Raw genomic sequence first — 20,920 nt, 5'->3', positions numbered from 1 at the left:
AGCGACAAATGGAGATTAATAAGGAAACAATTAGCTCTAATTTCAGGCTGATTCATAGTCTGGCTATTACACATATTATTTAGGTTAAAATTCAATTATAATTTTACCTTAAAATGAAATTTCAAGCATTTTTATCCTTAGCTGTTACATTAAATATGACTCATCAAGTGTAAACATCGTAAACTAAATATAAATATTTAGTTCAGATAACCAAAATTTAATAATTAGCATAATATAAATAAATTCAAATCTTTTTTTAAGTGTCTCAATTAATAACGTGGTTGATCAATCTTTAAAATTTGGTGATAGTGACTCTCGACATAGTTTTGAAATTATGTAAGTAGGTAATAACCTTCAAAATACCTAAATAAAATATTATGTAGATGATAAATTAATAGGAACTATTCAGATAAATAGTCCATTTCTTTTAAATTAATACTTTTAAATTGGATCTACTCAAAATGATTAATTTTTGGATAGTTTTAGTTTTTCAATTCAAGATTTTATTCTTTTTACAAATGCAATTTTAATGCAACCAACTGATATTGATTAAATTGATTCAAGTCTAATAATATAAAATTGTAACTTGTTTGTATCTGCATCCTTAGGTACATCAGGTTTTGCATATTGTCTTGTATGCAACTAAGATTATTCCTTTGACATAAATGGTGTCTGCAATACTAATTAATAATTAAACCCAAAATCACCTCGACCATAAGTTAAAAATTTATTTTAAGCATCAAAAATAAAATCTATAATGTCTAGTGCATCTGATCCATCTTAGAGTAACATTTAGTTTTAAATTAATTAGGATGAAATATCAGATTTCTTGGTTATTGGTTATTTTAAACTAACTAGTTGGTCTAATAATCTTAAAAAAATACCATTACTAACAGTAAGTGTATAGAGTGAATGGTATAATTTCTTAAATTTTTATTTAAATAGTGATACGAATTTAGAATTAAAATAAATAATCGATAATTTAAATGATGTAGAAATTATTTAATAATAACTCCCCTTTTCCATTCTAAATAGATGGCTTGTTTTTGGGATAGGTTATTAACTAAATTAGTAATTATCTTATGCTATTTACTAAGACATTTACACAAACTAGCTACAAAAAATATAAATATCATCTTAATACTAACTAGATTCTAGAATTACTGCATTATCAGTTTAAATTGGCAGTTAAGCTTAAGCAATTTCACTTTTTTCTTCTTTTGTCGGTTAAGTGAGCTCTTTGAAAATTATTTAACAGCCTTTCATATAAAATCTATAATAATATTAGTTTATATTTGAAGGAAATAGTGGTGACTTGGGTCTGCTAAATCCTAACTTTTAAAAGATTGTGAGCTTGAAAGATATTTACACCTTTAATTATGATGCAGATTTAATTATAGATTGTATAGATAATTATTTTTTTCAAGGGGTTTGTATTAATTAACTTTATTGTTCAGAGCTAGGAAGTTAGTAATAATTTTTAGGTGTAAGTAATTCCATGTTTGCTGACTAGAACCAGCAAGCTTGCAATTACTGTGATTCTACTTGTATTTAATGCACTTCTTAAACTGTTTGCTTAGCATGCTAAGTAGGATATTTTTTAGACTAAAATAGCTAATGTATACCTTGTAACTCTTCTCAATACTATGACTTAAAATTAAGTTAATGTGTTGATATTTGCTCAATAGGCTACTATGCTGATAAAATTAACTAAATATGCATCTAAAATTTTGATTTATAATAATATTAAATTCTGCCAAAGTTTTAATTAAGCTACTTTTTTGATAATGAAGGCTTCTATTAAATAGATACATTTGGCGATATTTAAATAAACCAATATACTATTTGTTTTATTGATTTCTCTTATTAAGGCTATTCATTTTTTGGATCTATTTCAAGTGAAGCAGGATATTCAGTGTATATGCAATGGGAAGGTTTTCCTGCACACTATAAAAAATAAGTCAATTTTTATGTTGTTTTATTTAGCTCTCAAAATATAAACGATTTATAGGTTTAAATAAATGGAATTCAAGCTCAATTTATATAAAGTTAATTGGTTACCTAATCATTAAATTAGTGCTAAGGATCAAGTGCTCCACTTAATTTATACTAAGTATATTATGAATTATTGAATAATGATTCAAACTATTAATTAGCCATTTAAACCTCAGGATAAGGATTTGCTGTAAGAAATGTAAATGTTAGTGTTCAAAAATGCCATAATACTTGTATATCATGTTAAAACGGTCCAAATCAGACTGATTGCATAGAGTGTGAATTAGGAAATGCTTCAAAAATAGATAATTAATGTGTGTGCTAGTAAAACGAATATGCATATTTCATGAATTGCTATTCTCCACCATGCTTTAAATGCAATCCTTGTATCTTAAGTAATTGTAGCTAGTGTGAAGATTTTACAGGGAATTGTTTAAAATGCTAAACTGGATTTGTTATTTAAGATGGTTAATGCTAGAAAGCGTGCAATTAATTTTACAGTATTGATAAATCTCAAGCAAACTAAATATGTGTAAAAGCATAAGATTTAATTATATCTAACTTTATAGATGGAAGAGTAGTTTAATATTTAGATTTTTGGAATTTATCTTTTCAATATACTAATCCATTTTCCTGTTTTGAATAATCTTTTTTACCTGATATATCATAAGGATAATACTATCAATTACAATACAATTTCAATAATTTTTAAAGTTACCATAATTAAATAGCAATATAAATTGGTGTTATAGAGATAGGATAGTTTTCTTCTGGAGATTAAATTTTAATTTCTGAATCTAATGAATAAGTTTTATAACAGCCAATTTAAAGCAACTAATTAAGTTGCAGTACTTTATCTGATTATTAAAGTTCTATCAATCAAATTCAAATAGCGATAAATAAAGCAAACGGACAAATTAATTTTATTTTCTAAGCTAATACAAATCCTGGAACCAATTAAGAAAACCTTTCAATTGGACAATTTTTGTTATTTTTCTGTAATATTTAAATAATCTTTAATAAAAATTTTAATTCATTTTAGTTTTTTATTAATTTTAAATAAGTGAAATTATATTAATTAACATGTTTATTAATTTAGAAAGAATACAGCCTCTTTGTGCAAGTTACGATCAAAGCAGCTTTTTATGCATTAATTGCTTTCAGAATGCAGCTTTAGACGCAAAAGGATATTGTCAATGCCAAGAAGGATACTATTACAGCTATGATTTCACAAAAACTTAAGCTTCATGCAATTTATGTAATGCTGCTTGCAAATTTTGTAGCGGACCTTCTTTTTGGGATTGTGTTACATGCGCTGAAGGTTATATGTATGATGGCTCTAAGTGTATAATTTGCAACATTGGATTTTATTTTGATTAATAAGAATTAAAGTGCTTACCTTGCAATACTTTTTGCTTCGAGTGCACAGGCCCTAGCTAGCATGAATGCATAAGTTGCACGTTAGGATTTTATTTATATCAAGGGAGATGCTTTGAAAATTGCCAAATAGCTGATCCTTCTACTGTCAATGATGATTTTAGTAAATAGTGTGTTTAAAGTAGAATTAGTTAGGGATAGTAACTTTTTTACTTTAATGAATAGTTTACAGAAGAAAATATTGATTTATATGTCAAATCAAAAACATTAGGGATAACTTAAATATATTTATGTGGATAAAATTAAGATGATATGGTAGGTTTATATTTTTAATTGGCTTAATTTGTAATACCAAGTTTATAACCCCATTAGACTATGAAAATATACTTCTAATTGTATATTACAAGTAGTTGCTTGAATTGTTCAATTTAGCTCATAAGCTAAAACGGATAAGTTATTGGATAAACAGTAAATATTTAATAGTAGGACTGTGATATCAATTCATTAATTAGCTTTTCTTTTATCATTTAAGATTCTAGTTTTGTTATTCAAGATTACTTATTCACTGTTTCTTTTGTTGAAAATATTAATTTTGCAATTAGAAATATCTAAGTATCAACTATAATTTGCCATCCAACTTGTGCTAAATGTTCAGGACCTTTGGAAACTGATTGCACAGAGTGTCCAATTAACGCAGAATTAGATCCAATAAATAAAAATTGTAAATGCACTTAGCTTGGTTTTGGATTTGGAATTTCTGATTAATCTTTATGCAATTCATAATTTTCTTGCCTATCATGTGTTTAATGTTAATATCCTTGCAAAACATGCTATGCAGCAAATGTTTATTCTTGCAATAGTTGTGCTTAAAACTACATACCATTCTTAGAATATTGTGTTTAGTAGTGTCCTTCTTTAATTTCTTTGCAGTATTTAAATAAGTAAACAAATTAGATTGTCTGTCTTCCTTGTCCAAAACCTTGTCTAGAATGTAATTCCAATGGAAATTGTTTATCTTGCTTAAATGGATATTTATACCTAAAAGATAAGTAATAATGTTTAACAAGTTGTCCTACTAATAATTATTATCTTGATATATCAACAAACACATGCTTAAATTGCCATTATTCTTGCCTGTCCTGCTCTGGGCCAACTTAGTATGACTGTATCAACTGTATAGATGGAATGTATTACGATAATTAGTTAAATGTATGTGATTATTGCAACTCTTTGTGCTAAACATGTATATAATCTACAAATTATGATTGTATCTAGTGCTCTCAAGATGTTACTCTTTTTTAACCAGCTTCTGATATAAAAATATGCACTGTACAATGTGATGAATATCCAGGATACTTTCTCGAATAATATACTGATTAATAAAGTCTTTAAGTTGTAAGCACTTGCTCAAAATGTGCAGAAAATTGTTTATCTTGTTACAGTAGCTAAAATGGATGTTATTAATGTAGTGATGGATTCTATTTGAATGAAAATTATGAGTGTGATCCATGTGATGACTCTTGTCTCACTTGCTTTAGTTATAAATAAAATAACTGTTTATCATGCATTTAATCTCTAGTATTATATAATGGTCAATGCGTTTAATAGTGTCCTCTTTAATATTATATAAACTAACTGCCAAATAATAAAAAGGAGTGCATTCTATGCCCTAGCTAATGTATCGCATGCACTTCAAATTAAAACTGCTTTACATGTGCATATGGATATTACAAATAAGATACACAGTGTTTAATGTGTTAAAATAATTGTGAAATATGCTATGGTTTGTAAGGTATGTATTGCTAAAAATGTAGATCATCATATTACTTACAAAATAGCTTATGTGTACAATAATGCTAAGTAGTTAACAATATTGGTTATTACATGGATATTGCTTCTAGAACTTGTAAGTAATGCGATTAATCTTGTCATGAATGTTTTAATCCATAGTCAACAGGCTGTAAATCTTGCAGAGATGGTTACTATTTACTTTCTGGTATATGTTATGGATGCCCTTCTAATTCTCTTTAATGTTACTATGACGATTAATAGAAGTAAATTCTAGCAATTCAGTGTGCGAACCCTTATTTTCTTTTTTAAGGGTTCTGCAAAAAAAGCTGTCCTTTAAGTAATTTAATTTGTTTTTTTTCTTTTAAACCAAGAAAAATTTAAAAATATTATTTGGTCAAACTGATTATAAAATAAATTTTTTATCGCTAAATGAATTTAAATTTGAAAGAAGCTTAGTTAATTCAATTCATTTTTTTCTATTCAAATTTGATTTTATATTTTAAAATGGTTTTGTTCAAAGTTAAAGCAGTGAGCACAAAAAAAGTTTTAATTTTTTGAGTTGGGTTTGAAATTATTATGGTAGAGATAAAAAAATAAATTTTAAAATAAAATAAATAAAAATTATCTCTGAATTAAATTTTTTAAAGAAGCATTCATTATTCAAAAATATTAATTTATAATAATTAGTGCTTTTATTTGTTTACTTTAAATTAAAATTAATATTTTTAAGATAAATAATAATTTTTTAATAGATTTTTATCAAGATGTAGCATCGAATACATGCAAATTATGTAATTTAGCATGTTCTCAGTGTACTGGTCCTTTAAGTTAATAGTGCTAGTAATGTAATAATGGTTATTTTTATGCTGGCTAGAACACATGTTTACCTTGTTAATAAGGTAGTGGTGTAGGAGTTTATGATTGCATCTCTTGTTCATCATTTAATTATTGTCTTAAATGCTAAACTTTAATAAATTTTAATGGTATGTGCTTAAGCTAATGTCTAGAAAATTATTATTTCAACTAATAATAGCAAAATTGTTAAAGATGCAATTTTCCTTGTCTTAATTGTTCAGATTAAAATACTTGTACTAGTTGCATAGATGGTTATTATTTACTAGGAGACTATTGCCTTAAATGTGATGTAAAGTGTAAAACCTGTAACGGTGGAACAGATTAAGACTGTCTTTTGTGTAACTAACCTTTCATGCCATAATAAATAGATCAAATTGAATGTGTAATTAAATGCAGCATCGGATATTATCAAACTAATTATAGTTGCTTAAAATGTAATAAAGCTTGTTCATAGTGTATTGATCAAACAAATGTTTGTGAGGTATGTGCTGAAGGTTATTATAAAAATTCTGACTAGTCCTGTTAACCTTGTGAAGATTTTTGTTAGATTTGCACAGGAATAAATAGTTGCACTCAATGTTAAAATGGATATTTATTATTTTAAGGTACCTGCTTAGAATAGTGCCCAGAGGGTTACTTAAATTCAAATGGAATTTGTATACCATGTAATTCTAATTGCAAAAGCTGCTAAATTAGCATAGACAATTGTGTATCATGCAATGATGGTTATTATATTTTGAATAATGCATGCCTACCTTGTGTAAATAACTGTTCTCTTTGTAGCTCTTCAACTAGTTGCACGAAATGCCAATTAGGTATTTTTATTCTTTGGTTAATGTTTCATTTATTATTCTAATTTTAAAAATAGGATATTTTCTAGAAGACAGTATTTGTAAAACATAATGTCAAAAAGAAGGTTTTTATTAAGATTATACTTAGTATATGTGCCTGCCATGTGATGCTAGCTGTAGAAATTGCATATCTGGAGCTTTTAATAAATGTTTAAACTGTTATGATGGATATTACTTAGAGAATGATCCATAATCATAAAGATGCTTACCTTGTAACTCTCTCTGTACTTAATGTTTTGGTGCATCTAATTCTAATTGTTTAAGGTGTAGATTGGGAGTAAAGTTTGATTAAATTAACTAGACATGTATTTCTTGTCCTTCTAAGTAATTTTACAATAGCCAAAGTGGAGTTTGTGAATAATGTTCTCCATCATGCTTAGAATGTTTTGGACCTTCTAAAAATAATTGTATAAGTTGTAATGCCTCTACGTTTCTTAATATAGATACTGATACATGCGAAGCGTGTTTTCCTTCATGCATGAATTGCTATAACGGCTAGCAATGCATAAAATGCTAATAAGGTATTAAAATATAATTTTTCTTTAATGATTAATATGTTTATTTTAAAATAAAATAGGTTTTTATCTTATTGATAACTAATATTGCTTATAGTAATGTCCAAACTAAATGAGAGTCTTAGATGATAAATGCTTATGTAATGAAACTTGTGCAAAATGTACTTATGACCCCATAAATAATTAGAGTATTTGCATTAGGTGTATCAATGATGAGTATTTACTTTATGATAATTAATCTAATTGCATAAAAATCACTGAGTGCTAATATTACAAAGATTATACAACAAATTCATGTACTGAATAATGTCCTTCAACAGCATTATACATAGATTTAGTAAACAAAGCTTGTTAATATTCTTAATGCAGTGATAATTAATATTTATTTAATAGCAAATACTGTATTTCATCCTGTCCTGATAATTTTTATGCTGATAGCTAAAATATTTGTTAACCATGTAATTATAAGTGCTAAAAATGCTTTGGCCCCTCCGATAACAATTGCATAGAATGTATTTAAAATGTAATTCTTTTGTATGTGATTAAAATTTTAAAATATCCTTTTTTAATAAATAAAAGTATTATTTTCATCAAGGCATAAATGCATGCTAAGACAGTTGCATCCAAGGATATGTTTTGTAATAGTAGAATAACTATTAATGCTAAGTTTGTAAGTAAAATTGCAAAGCCTGTGTTAACTCATTAGTGCTATTTTAAGGAGATTGCTTATAAAATTGTCCATAGGGTTTCTCTGAGAATGCAGGTGGTTATTGCTTTTATAATCCTGATCCTAGTATAAGAATATATAATCTGCAATAAAACCAAACAATATCATTGATTTAAGATACCTAAATAGAAGCAAGTCTATTCTCAAATAATAATCCAACCAGAATATAGTGGGATATTATCCAAACAAATGACAACAGTTTCGTAAAAAGCTTTTAAACTATTCAGTCTTTTGATTTATTCCAGCTAATTCCTTACATTATTCTTTCTCGTAAATTATTTTTTTTCAAACAATTATTTTATATAATTTTATTTTTTTAGCTTCAAGCTATTATATTTTTAGAATTACTATTGAGCTGACAGAAGATATATAACTTTAGGATAGTATACAATTAAATACACCTTAATCTATTAAAGCAGGCAAATTTTTAACAGATAAAAAATAAGGTGATTCATAATCAAGCTTTGTATTTTTTATATCAGATTGGTAATATGATCAAATTATTTACTACGATCTAAGCTTCTATGAAGTTTTTAGGATACTAGAAAGTGAGAATTTAAATTTGTAAGATGGAAGTAATAGTAATAATAATAATAAAATCTATGATTTTTATAAAGATAACTTATTTAGAGTTCACAAACATATCTAAATAGAAGGTCCAATATAATTTACATATACTTTTCAGCCAATTTCAGTTAATGTAAACTTATTCTGCGAATTGAAAGTCTATGATGATTTTAACTATGATACTGTATATCAATACATCCTACTTTAGGTAAATTCTTATGATTTGCCAGAGGACTAAATAGCAGCAGCTGAAAGTACACTAAATATAATTAAAAGTTCAAATAATGATGAAGTTATTTAGAACTTGATCTTTAACTATTCTTTTTAAATGAGGATTTTAATTGTAAGAGATTAAGAGAAAGAATAATCTCTAAAAAATTAAATAAATCTAAGATCAATAGCCTATTTATCAGGTATAGACGCTACTTAATTATCGTTGTGTGACAATACAATTGACTGCTACGGTAACGGTAAATGTGTAAATAACCCACTTTTATTTACCAAATGTTCATGTAAAAGTGGGTATTTTGGGTACAGTTGTGAGTGGGAAGAAAATTAATATAATTTAATTAATGAGTCATTTTAAACTATTTTTTAACAAATAACAAATTTTGAAAACATCATTATTATTTAAATTATTGAAAATATTGCATATTACTTCTCATTGTATTCATCAAATTTGACTTTGATATAAAGTGCCTATCAAATTTTTTTTGATGCAACACAAAATTATATCGAAAATACTTAGATAGATTAAGTAGATGGCTAAATTTTGTAAAGGAGCTCTTCATATGTAATTTCTTAGCTTTAAGGGTTAAACATAGATATTTAGGATTTAATTTAATTAAATTAAAAAATAACACAAATGATATCTTCATCACTAAACATAGGTGATAAGCTCATTTCCTACTCAGACTCTAGCAATTTCATTTCTTATCCTTATTTAATTACAAGTAGTGCTAATACTACTTAATCTAATAGGAGAATGCTTTAAAATTCTTAATAAGATTCTCTATCTAAATAAAATATTACTTTATCTTTGAACAGCTTCACTGTTTAGTTTCCAGCTGAAATTATTTAAAGTACCTCTAAATAAGTTATAGTAGCACAATAATGGACATAAGACCCAAGACAAGCTCCTTTTGCAGTTTCATAAACTGTATCTTTATAAGTTTAATAGAATGGTATTGAGATGAATGTTCAAAACACTAATTAACCTATTATTATTACTCTTCCTAAAATAATACCTTCACCTATATCAGAAGACACAAGTTCCATAAGCTGTAGCTTTTATGATGAAATTACAAACTCATTTTAAGTAAATTTAAAATAAATTTTTGAATTTTTGATAAAATGAAATTTATTTTGAAGAATGAAGGTTGTACATTTGTTAAAGAAACCATACTAAATATAGTATGCTCATGTACACATTTGACAGATTTTACTGCATAGAAGATATAGAATTAGAGTGTAAAGAATTATATAGATTTAGGTTCGCTTATAACAACTATGAACCAAGGATAAGAAGAACTATAAAACTTAAATTAAAAAATAGCTATAATATCATTACCAACTTTAGCAATAGGTAAAATTAATTATCTTTATAATTTATGGAAATTAAAATACTTTTTATACATTTAAGGTTAAAGATAGGTTAGTTTAGTTACATAATTGTAAGTTATTTAAAGTGGAGGAATCAATTAATTTTTATAGAGAAACATGATATTTTTAAAGGAGGATCCAGATTACGTTAATGATAATCTTGATATACTTCATTAAGATTTGATCAGTTTATATTATGATTAAGAGATAAATCAGACATAAAGCACCAAATCATTTTAAATAAATAAATTATAAGCATTGTTCTATATGCTTATTGTACTTGTCTTCGTTCTCCATATTTCAATGAGAGCTTGCTTAAGATTTAAACGTACTAAATTATCCTAACTATAATTATGTCTGATATATCAAACATAAAAGAAAATAGATAAGCTTTTAAATAATGAATACAATCGAATTAAAATTTAGAAAAAAAAATTTGAAAAAGCTAAAACTATTTAAAAAAAGTTTGATATGTCCAAGTTTAAGTTCACCTTATAAAAATAAAGAGCTTCCATAAAAAAAACTGATGAAAATATTTAAGGATAAGACAAACAGAATGCTTAAAAAAAAGATAGTGTGATAAAATTCTAAGATTAAGAGCAGGAAACAATTTTTACTTAATCTCCTCCTTTGATCTCATTGGAGCTAGAATCTATCTTTTCACCAAAAAATATGAAATTAGAAACTAATAAATCTAAAGATTAGGTGAAGCATATGGAAAAATAAAATCCTCATTTTTAATAAAAATAGGATTAAGAACCTGAGTTTTCTATTAAGGGCTCTTCCCCTTCTTTTACAAAATCAAACAGCACTATGGCTTATGATTAGTCGAAATCTCCAAATTAATATTCTATTTCATATAAAAGATCTATATTTTCTAGAAATCAAGTAACATATATGAGATTTAATTAAACAGATAATTAGTTTACATTAACATAAGATGAGTGTGCAGATGATAATCAGAATTATGATACTAAATGCACTGATGGAAATTTAATTACAGAGAGTAATTTATTAATTAGTGATCGGATAGATAGATTATAAAATAACAATTTTGAGTCTGGATTTAGTAAAAATTAAAACCAAGAATATATTAAATAAAATAATTTATTATAATAATTAACTGAATCAGATGATGGTATTTTAGAAGAGTAAACAATCTAATTAAAAGAAGAGAATAAAATTTTAGAATAAATTGCTCCAAAAAATATATCTCTTCTAACAAATTAACAAAATAATAGATAAATTAGAACCTAACAATATAAATCTAACTATTTGGAATTATTTTCATAAAAACCTTTAAAATAAAATATTTACTCAAATATAAATTATCCAAAAAATTCTTTTGAATCAGATTCATATTAATAAATTACAGAATAATCAGATTCAATAATAGAAACCTCAAATTTAAAAAGCCTTTAATCTTAAAACGTTAATTAAAGTGAATAAATTTTGAAATTTGAGTAAAAAGATAATTCGATAGATAATAATTCAAATGAATTTTAATTAACTCCAATAAAAAAAAATAAAAAAAGTATTTTAAAAACAGATCAAAAAATTGAATTAGATGAAGATTACTAAAATGTAATAAAAAACTAAAGATAAAAATTAATAAATCCTAGATGTAAGTTTTAATTGATTTGAAAATTTATTTAACTTTTTTTTTTTAATTAGATAAATCGATGAAGAATTATTTACAAACCAAGAATTTATTGGAAAATATTAAAGAAAATAATAAATTTTTGTAAGATGCAAATAGGAAGTCTTACACAAAGAGGCAAACTACTAAAATATTAAATTTATCTAAATTTTAAAAAGATATAGATGATAAAAAGAGAGTTTCTGAAATTGCTTATTTTTCTTAAAAATTTGACTATTTGAAAAATGATAAAATTAAAAGCAGTAAGGCATTTAAATTTATTTAGTCTGTTTGGAAAAAAAAATTGGTTGCTTAAAGCTTAGAAAATCTCATAGAAATAAAGAAACTGATTAATATTCTTAAAAATTCTGATAATTTAAATCCTCTTAACAATGATATAAATATTTAGAGAAGGTAACTTCTGGCTTATTTATATGGCTACCTTTCTCATGAATGCTAAAACGGAGAACATGTTTTATAGAATTATTAAACAGAATATAAAAATGATTTTTAGCTTAATTAAATGGAAGAAAATGCCTAGATTAAATAAAAGCTTCAAAACTTAAAATAATAAATAAATAAATTTGTAAAAAAAAATAAAAAAATTGATTAGAGTAATATAGAGCAGCTATAAAATTATCAAAGATAAGATATTATGAAAGATGATCCATTTATTAATTTATTTAGAAAATACTCTTATAATAAGATATCTAAATATGTATTAGATGAAGACTATTTACTTGAATTTCTTAAGTAATAGATAGATGTGAAAATTAGTCTAGTAAAAATAATTGACTTTACTTTAGATTCATAACTTAATATAACTAAATTCGATATGATTTAATTATTTTCATTATTCAGATAGCAATAAAGAGTCTACTCTTCTCAATTCACTAAATGCTTATTCTTTTGCACATAAATTGTAATCACTGCAACAGCTAATGTATTGTTGATTCCTTACACTTCTAACTAGGATATTGCTATAGATAATATTTTTTTAACTTATTCTCATTAAAGGATTTTTATTTCTCTAGTTTTAGGATATCTAATATCTTATTTTTTCTTTGGATGTTTGACTGGAATATTTGCAAAATCAACTAAAAGTCTTTAGAATATAAATTTAAATTAAATTTACATAAGCTAACAAATATTTTAACTTCTTTACTTACTAATAGGTATATTTTAAATTAGCTTTTCGTTAAAATGTTTATATTCTTTAAAAGATGACTAAGTGCTGTAGAGTCATTTTTAATTTTCATACTTCTTTTTTGAAATTATAGCAAGTATTGTTTTGAGCAATACTTTAATCGATGGTTTGCTTTATATATATTACATTCTAATAGCAAAGTATAAGTATGAAGATGAATCACAAAGTAGATTTTTATTCATTTTAGCATGTAGAGGATATTACTATTTTAAAGGATTTGATAATATCAAAATACATGAAATGCTCCTAATTAAGGATTAAATTCCATAAAATTTAAATACGAATTGATTAATTCAAAAAATTTATGTAAATGTTTGTTTTTTCTGCTTTTTATGAAAATTGAATAGATTTTTTTTTTCAGCTTTTATTATTTAATGCTTATTAAACTTATTTTTAAATTAGGTAATTGCATTTTTTAAATTTTTTATTGAATATTTTAATTAATTTTACAATTAAAATTTTTATTATGTACTGAAAAAAAAAGTTTATCAAAATAAAAATAAAAATTTTACAAAAAATTTGAATTTGAAATTAAAACTAATATAAAGTTATTTATATTTTACAGCATATAATTCTTAAAAAGAAAGACTTAAGATTTAATTGACTATTGAAATTAAATTACATCAGCTAAAAGTTTTAAGCTGAAGAGTAGGTTTATTTTATTATTGCTATTGTTATTGTTGTTGCTGTTAGGCTTATTGTTAAGCTTATATGACTCTGGAGTCTGCTTTTAGCAAATTTTGTAATACTTACTATAATTTTGGTGGCAGAGTTTTGATAATTACACCAATATCTTAGAGAGAAACTGAAGAAACTACATGCTTAAGAATTTGGTTTACAAGCTATAGAATATCTACAGCATCTGGTTATGAAAATCTCTAGTTGACAAATAACATAAAGAATCTTAAGAAGAATTCAAAACAATTTTTCTTTTATTATTCGTTTCCATGAACATTAACGAGCAAGAAGATTTTAAGTACTTCAATAACAGAGTTCTTAAGCTATTCATCGAGTTATTAGCCTTATTACAGGACAGATTTCAATTTTTGCATGACATTTAAGCATATAAAGAAAATAGGACTTATTAGTTAGTCATCCAATATCTTATTTTCATTGAAAACGCTTCTTGTGTAAGATAAAAAGGTAGTTATGCTTTGTAAATTTTTCAACAAATGAGACAAGCATGCTGAAAACATAGAATTTAGTTTATTTGTAGACGAGGAGTTTAATCTGTTAATGTTTGAAATTAGAGAATCATGAACTGAAAAATAATTTAAGATGCAAAAGTAGAGTCTGTTTTCCTAGTTTGCTCCATTTTTATCTATTTCAAAGCTATGCAAATCAATCAAAGAATTTATAATTTATTCAATAGCTTTTTCGCTTTCTTCTGTTTAAGGAAAAGAATGGATTTTATCTTTTACTATTTTTATTTAAAAGTAATTAACATAAATAATTTAATTATAATGTTATTATTCAATTTAATTTACATATTGTTGTAAATGCTCTTCTTAATGGTAAGATGTCATTATATGAGAAATGATAGCAGAGCTTTGTAAAAAGGATATAGGCGGTAAATGAGAATTTTTCAGAAAAGCAATTTAATTAGTTTAAGCTCTTAAGGATACTTAGTTTTAAAATAAACGAAGATTTGATAATATTTAAGTAGGTTATGCTATCTTGCTAAGAACTCATTTTCTTTTCTAAGTATCTTGCCAATATTATTTCTAACATCTATTCTATTTGATTCAAAACCTATTCTGAAAGTAGATTTCCTGCTCTAACTGTTATAGTAGCTATTTCTATACATATCTGATCAAAATCAAGCAATCCATAATCTAAATAAATGATAAGAACCTCAAACAACTCTTCAAAACTTATTTTTTAAACATTTTAAGTTTTTTAAGTGAAGTTATTGAAAAGAGCTGGTTATTCTTCTGTTAGAAGCTCACTCATTCTAGATTCCAATAGTTATTTCATAATACCAAGTATTTGTAACTTATGATTAAGCTTTTTTAATAGAGAAATATCAACCATCTATGTTTGGATCTTTTTAATGTATTGCTCTTCTTAATCAATGCTTGTGTTAGAACACAATTAGAAAAGAAGGGTTGAGTAACATATGTGACTCATTTTAGGACCATGATTAAGGTATTTTTCATTTGATTTGAGTTTGTTAATAAGATCTTGCTATTCTTAATTATCTATTTGAATGTTCTTAACTGCTTCGCTTAAAACTAAATAATATTTTACAAAATTAGAAAGCATGTAATAATGCATTTTAACATCATAAGATGTCTTAACACCATTGTAAATCAAGTAGTAATTATTGTAGCTCTTTATTTATTTTCTACTTGCTGCTAACACTACTGAAGTATCTAATATAGCAGCTTGAACATTTTATAGTAGGTACATTAATAATCTATTATATTAATTAATCATTGAATATCTGCAAAACTATAAAAAATATTTACATTGGAGGAAAGGCTCCAAACAAACTTTATTAGAGTTCTCTGTTTTTAACTCTGTTCTAGATGAAAATGTAAATCTTACAAAGACACTCGATTCTTCTAATCTAGATTGATGTTGTGGATTTTTCACTGTAGAACGATTAGAATGTAACTAGATTGAATGAAAAATAATAAGAAGTTGATAAAAAATTAATTGAATTTTACTTTTAATATTATTTAAAAGAGGTTTAGAGACTAAATTAATAAGTCTTTTTATGAACCCAATATCAGAATCCAATATGATTTTAAAGAATTTTGACATTAATTAGAAAGTGAAAATATTCACTTCAGGAGTATTTTCACTTTCATTCTTGATGTTTTGGCTGACAACTGAATCAATCTAGGCAGGGTAATCTTTCAACAAAAGATTTCTTTATTCTTCATAGTTAATTTTACCAGTAATCATTTCTCCATCGCCAGTCATTTTTTTTATTTTCTAATTTTAAAAAAAAATAATTTAAAAACTAATAAATTTTAATAAACATTTTTTACAGCTAAGAAATTCATTAATATTTGCATTCCAGGTGCCCTGAACTCTTCATGAGAAGAAGTTACAATTTTGAAAATAAAAGTAAAGATAAATTGAGTGAAATTAGCTATAGAGTCTTTTGCTATATCTTTTGGATCCCACTCTCTTAAGAAATTTTCTACACAAGATAAAACAAATATCTTTGTCCTTAAGTTAATATCAATCAAATCTTCCTTTGAGTATTCCTTTTTTTCATTCTATTTCTTATTCACTGCTTCATCATCGTCTCCCTTCTTAATTTCAAAAGATTCACCAAATAAAATAAAAGAAAACATTTCCAATTTCTTTTAGCAAACTGACAAAGAAAACTTCTCCTTTTCTTCAATCAAGTTAGAATATAAAACCTCAATATTTTCAGCTATATAATAATCTTTCCTAGTGTTAAAGTAATTCATTTTTCTTATCAAATGATTTAGCAAGTATTCTTTTTCTGTAATTAAAAATTCATTTTAAAAATATAATTGTTAGATTTCTAAAAATTTTACCTGTTTTTAAATATTCTAAACTATTTTTATCGTTAGTCATTTTCTCAATAGTTTTTTTTCTATCATTAATCATTTTCTCTATTGTTTTTAAAACAATTTAAACTGAGCTATTATTATATTTGTAAATTTGATCAAGATCTTATCTCAACCCATAAAGAGCTTTTTCTTGATCTTGCGGTGACTTGAAAATAGAGCTAAATATTAAGTGCAAGTGATTGGCTAAAACTTAAGTATCAGCAGATGGTATATCAATGTAAGGAAAAACTTAGTGTTAAACCTCCCAAAAAGAGCTTTAGAAATTTGAAAAAATAGCTTTGTCTTCAATCATTTTAGGTATTTTTCTTATAAGCTTTAAAATTTTTTCCAACATTGTTTTATAAAGTTGGTTCCATAAATACTCAAAAGGTAAAACCTATCTAAGATGCTACATATTTATAAATAAAAAGCAAGAACGTATAATTTCGATTGAATCTTCTTGATAAGATTCTATTACTTTTGTAAGAGATTAAATTAGCCAAAGTTAGGTTGATTAATCTGGGTTTTTGCTTGCTTTCTAAAATATTCCTGCTATGCTTTAAATATGTTCTTCAATAACTTTGAACTTATTATATTTGCATATAAATCCAGCACATGAAACTATTGAAGAACTGAGTTCATTTTTTACAATTTTTTCTTATAAATTTCTAATTGATAAAAAAATAAATTATATTTTATTATGTACTTTAAATTATCAAAATTTAATAATTTTATTGTTAAAATATTCTTCTACCAAAATTTTAATAAAAAGTTATTTTAAATATTTAAAAAAAATAATATATTTGGGAAAAGTTTAAATATTATAAAGTATATATTTTATTTTTTACTTAATTAAAGTCTCAACATAAGGTGTGTTAGTTTTAATACCTACTAATAAAGCATATGAGCCACCTGCTAAAGTTCTAATTATATGGTCATCACTTGAAAACCCACTCTCTGTCATTTACTTTAGATACTATACTATTTCAACTTCAATAGGCTCTAAGTTGTTTTTAGATTGTGCTTCTCTTATTTTCCTTGCTATGAAAATACTAACTAGCAAAAATGGCTAAAGCTTCAAGAACTTAAGATTTTAATCTTTCAATGCAAAGATACCACTTTAATTATTGACCATATATTTAAGTAAATTAATTTTGTTCTTGCTTGTGAAGCTATGCGAAGCAAGAATACGGCCAATAAACTCAAATTGCTAGAAGCAGAGTTAAATAGAAAAAGCATAATTCTTTTCCTAATATTTGAGGTAAACTTGATCATAAGTAAGCAAATAATCCTCATTTCTCTAGATATTATGGTCTTAAAGTTTTTTTATATTTGAGCTATTAAATAGTTTGAATCTAACATTGCTTTCTTGTAATTCCAATCCAATATTTAGATCATCTCCGTCCATTAATCCTTTAAGTGAAGGAGTAAAATCATTCTAATTCATAGTGAAAATATCATCAACTGATGTTTAAATTAATGCATTTATATGCTATGAAATGAGTTTTGGAGGGAACAAATTAAGACAAGAATACAAATCTATTTTTGCTAGAACTAAATCATTATGGTTTTTAGGTATTTGGAAACCTAAATCTTTTTCAGTAGGAGCTATATACTGCTAATAGAAGTTAATTACTAAATTAGCACAGAATTTAAGCACCATTTCTGTGTGTAAACGATTTAAATTTTTGAGGAAATAGTGAATACCCTTAAGTGCTTTTCTTTTTGCATTTAAATCTGATATGAAGTTACTTAATTTACTTGTTTCTTTTCTTTTTTATCCAAGAACATCTTACCACATATTGTATATGGATTTAATTTCCTACTTTAACCAGTTGACATCTAAACAGAGTAAGGTATTAATTAAAGTCCAGCCTGCTTAATATCTTATAGAATTAATGAAGTGGAGTTCTTCTGAATGAGGGTCTTCAGACTTATATTCTGTCTTTACTAAACTAGAGTTTTTAACAGAAATTTAGAAAAATGTTTTTAAAATTTTAATTAATTAATTAATTTTACCCTTTTGCAAATTCAAACATAGTCATGGCTATATCATATGGTATTGAGTGCAAATTGAAATCCATGTGTTTTAGTAGAGTTCCGAGGGCAATCGAATGTCCATATCTAATTTATTTGAATACAAACTATTAAAAATTTTACAATTTTACTAAAATATTTACATAGAAGAAACATAGAGTTTAAATTATGGGTCTTGGATATTGCAAACTTCTTTCATAGATTCTAGCTCAGCTAAGTCTAAGGTCATCTAATTTAATATCAAAGAGAGTATATTTGTTTGCCATTTTGGATTTTCTGAAAAGAGAGCTTTCATAACATGGGAACCTAAAAGGTAAAATTGAGGGTTGTTGAATTAAAAGAAAGGCGATAAGAGTTCACACATTTCGTTTGGCTTTTTAATCTATTCAAACAAATCTGATCCTAGAATCTAAACTAAGGCAAAAAAGCAACGGAGGGCTATTAATGACTGATGCTATAAACTCTATTAATTTTTCTGGCTATTCAAGTTATTAGGATTCTAAAGGTACCTTAAGTATATGTCTTTATAAGCTTTTCCAAAATCAGGTAATTTTCTCTTCAGGTATTCGTATAGCTCAAATTTTTATTTATTATTCAAGAATACTAACAGTTTAATTATAAACATGCCCATTATATCTCTCACAACAAAAGTATCATGATCTTATGCGAATGCCATCTAGTTTTTCAAATTTATTAATCGAATAAATATAAAATGAAATTTAAATAAATACTTTGCTTATCTATGAAAAGAAAAATTCTAGAATATTGCTGAAAAAGGTCATGCTCATGTTGCTTTCTTATTTGTAAATGATATTATAAAAAATTTCTATCACAATAAGTCTCAAGTTTTTTCCATCTATTTTATTAAATTATCTTTAATATCCAAAATTTATTTTAGTCATTTGTACGTTCATTTAGATGATCAGTTAGTAAATTTAAAATTATTTTAAACTTATCTTTAGGTTCTGTGCTTTCTGGTGCAGGCTTAGGCTACTCTTTTTTCCCTTTTTTAGCTTTTAATTCTTTTATCAAGTTTTCCATGTCACTATTAATATAGAGCTCTAAAAGAAGTTCTATAGATTCTGCACAAGCCTTTTTATAAACCCAATCTTTGCTCTCTTGCAATTACTTTTAAAATGGAAATAAATTCATTAATATCTTAAATTAAATACAAAAATATTTGAATACTTTATATATATCAGTTAATAGTGCTTCGTAATTCGGAGCCATGAAGGGTGCATCTGCAAATTTTAAAAAGTCAATCAGAGTAATCATAGCTTCTTTTCTTAATTCATCAGATTTATCCTTTTGATTAAATAAAAGATATATATATATCAACAACAGCTTTAGAAGAAATAAATCGTTTAAAGACTTATAAAATGACTTACAGAAAACATGAATTTTGTGATCAATTTATAAGTTTCAGCTTTATTGTTTGCATTTACATTAACTTGCTCTCTTATTAAATATCTAAACACTTTCATACTATTAATTCTAAGAGGAATTTCGTTATTTTTTTTCAAAATTTTTAAAAGATTTTAAAGCACTTCATTTAATTAAGGATAAGACAAAGTAATATTTCTTCTAAACTCCATCACAAAGATGAGCACTTAGAAATGATTTCTATATTATTTAACAATTTATTTTTTTTAAATAAAGAATATACTATTATTATTCATTTATTTACGTTTTTTATATATTTTTTGGTTTTATTCCATTTACCATTAAATCAAGAAGAGAGGAAGACTTTCCTGAATCCTACTTAATTGTTGCCATAATTACTCTGCCAATCGCTCTTGCAAAAGTATCTTAGTTTGCATAATCTATAAAATTAAATGCTAAGCTATCTGTTAAAAGCTTTTCTAAAGATGTATAGTTTTCTTTTAATTCTGCCTATTTTTGAAAAATTATTTTTAATATGAAATCATTTAGATTTTAAATGCTATCAACCTAAACGCTAGAATTTTTTTCTATATAACTGCCTAACTAATGAAAACATTCAAATAATTTATTAAAATGTGATATCTATTATGCTTTCTCTGTTGGAATTGAGTATTTACCCGAAATACCTTCAATAATTTAATCTACAATTTTCTTCATAGCTAACTACTTAATTCCTTCTTTATTCTATTTAATAAATCAATATTATGTGCAAATAAATCGTTTATTTATTATATTGAGGATTAATAAAAGTAAATCAATAGTTTTTATTTAATTTTTA

The 20,920-nt window shown here is 25.0% G+C and overlaps 2 protein-coding genes across 2 annotated transcripts; one reads left to right on the top strand and one right to left on the bottom strand. All coding sequences in view use genetic code 6, as the record gives it.

The window, feature by feature from the left end:
- Window positions 1-529: 529 nt before the first annotated feature.
- On the top strand, window positions 530-11,725 carry TTHERM_000357148 (transmembrane protein, putative; the record flags this gene model as incomplete). Its single annotated transcript, XM_012796833.1, has 15 exons — window positions 530-2,993; window positions 3,099-3,572; window positions 3,644-5,500; window positions 5,916-6,833; window positions 6,887-7,390; window positions 7,447-7,907; window positions 7,964-8,381; window positions 8,432-8,494; window positions 8,558-9,156; window positions 9,427-9,996; window positions 10,050-10,263; window positions 10,321-10,608; window positions 10,666-11,286; window positions 11,413-11,431; window positions 11,656-11,725. 15 exons carry the CDS (start codon window positions 530-532, stop codon window positions 11,723-11,725), a joined length of 9,540 nt encoding a protein of 3,179 aa, XP_012652287.1.
- Window positions 11,726-13,749: 2,024 nt separating this feature from the next.
- TTHERM_00357140 (hypothetical protein) lies at window positions 13,750-20,799 on the bottom strand (the record flags this gene model as incomplete). The annotated part of the gene is made up of 15 exons (XM_001010512.2): window positions 13,750-14,546; window positions 14,614-15,545; window positions 15,598-15,745; window positions 15,799-16,069; window positions 16,126-16,592; window positions 16,648-17,330; window positions 17,511-18,617; window positions 18,682-18,786; window positions 18,843-19,375; window positions 19,431-19,555; window positions 19,608-19,827; window positions 19,888-20,004; window positions 20,088-20,322; window positions 20,387-20,592; window positions 20,650-20,799. 15 exons carry the CDS (start codon window positions 20,797-20,799, stop codon window positions 13,750-13,752), a joined length of 6,096 nt encoding a protein of 2,031 aa, XP_001010512.2.
- Between the last annotated feature and the right edge of the window lie 121 nt (window positions 20,800-20,920).

This window comes from Tetrahymena thermophila (assembly GCF_000189635.1).
Source record: "Tetrahymena thermophila SB210 genomic scaffold scf_8254697, whole genome shotgun sequence".
In the NCBI taxonomy this organism is placed as follows: domain Eukaryota; phylum Ciliophora; class Oligohymenophorea; order Hymenostomatida; family Tetrahymenidae; genus Tetrahymena; species Tetrahymena thermophila.
The sequence above is the reverse complement of the archived record's forward strand: the minus strand, read 5'-3'. Positions and strand labels throughout refer to the sequence as shown.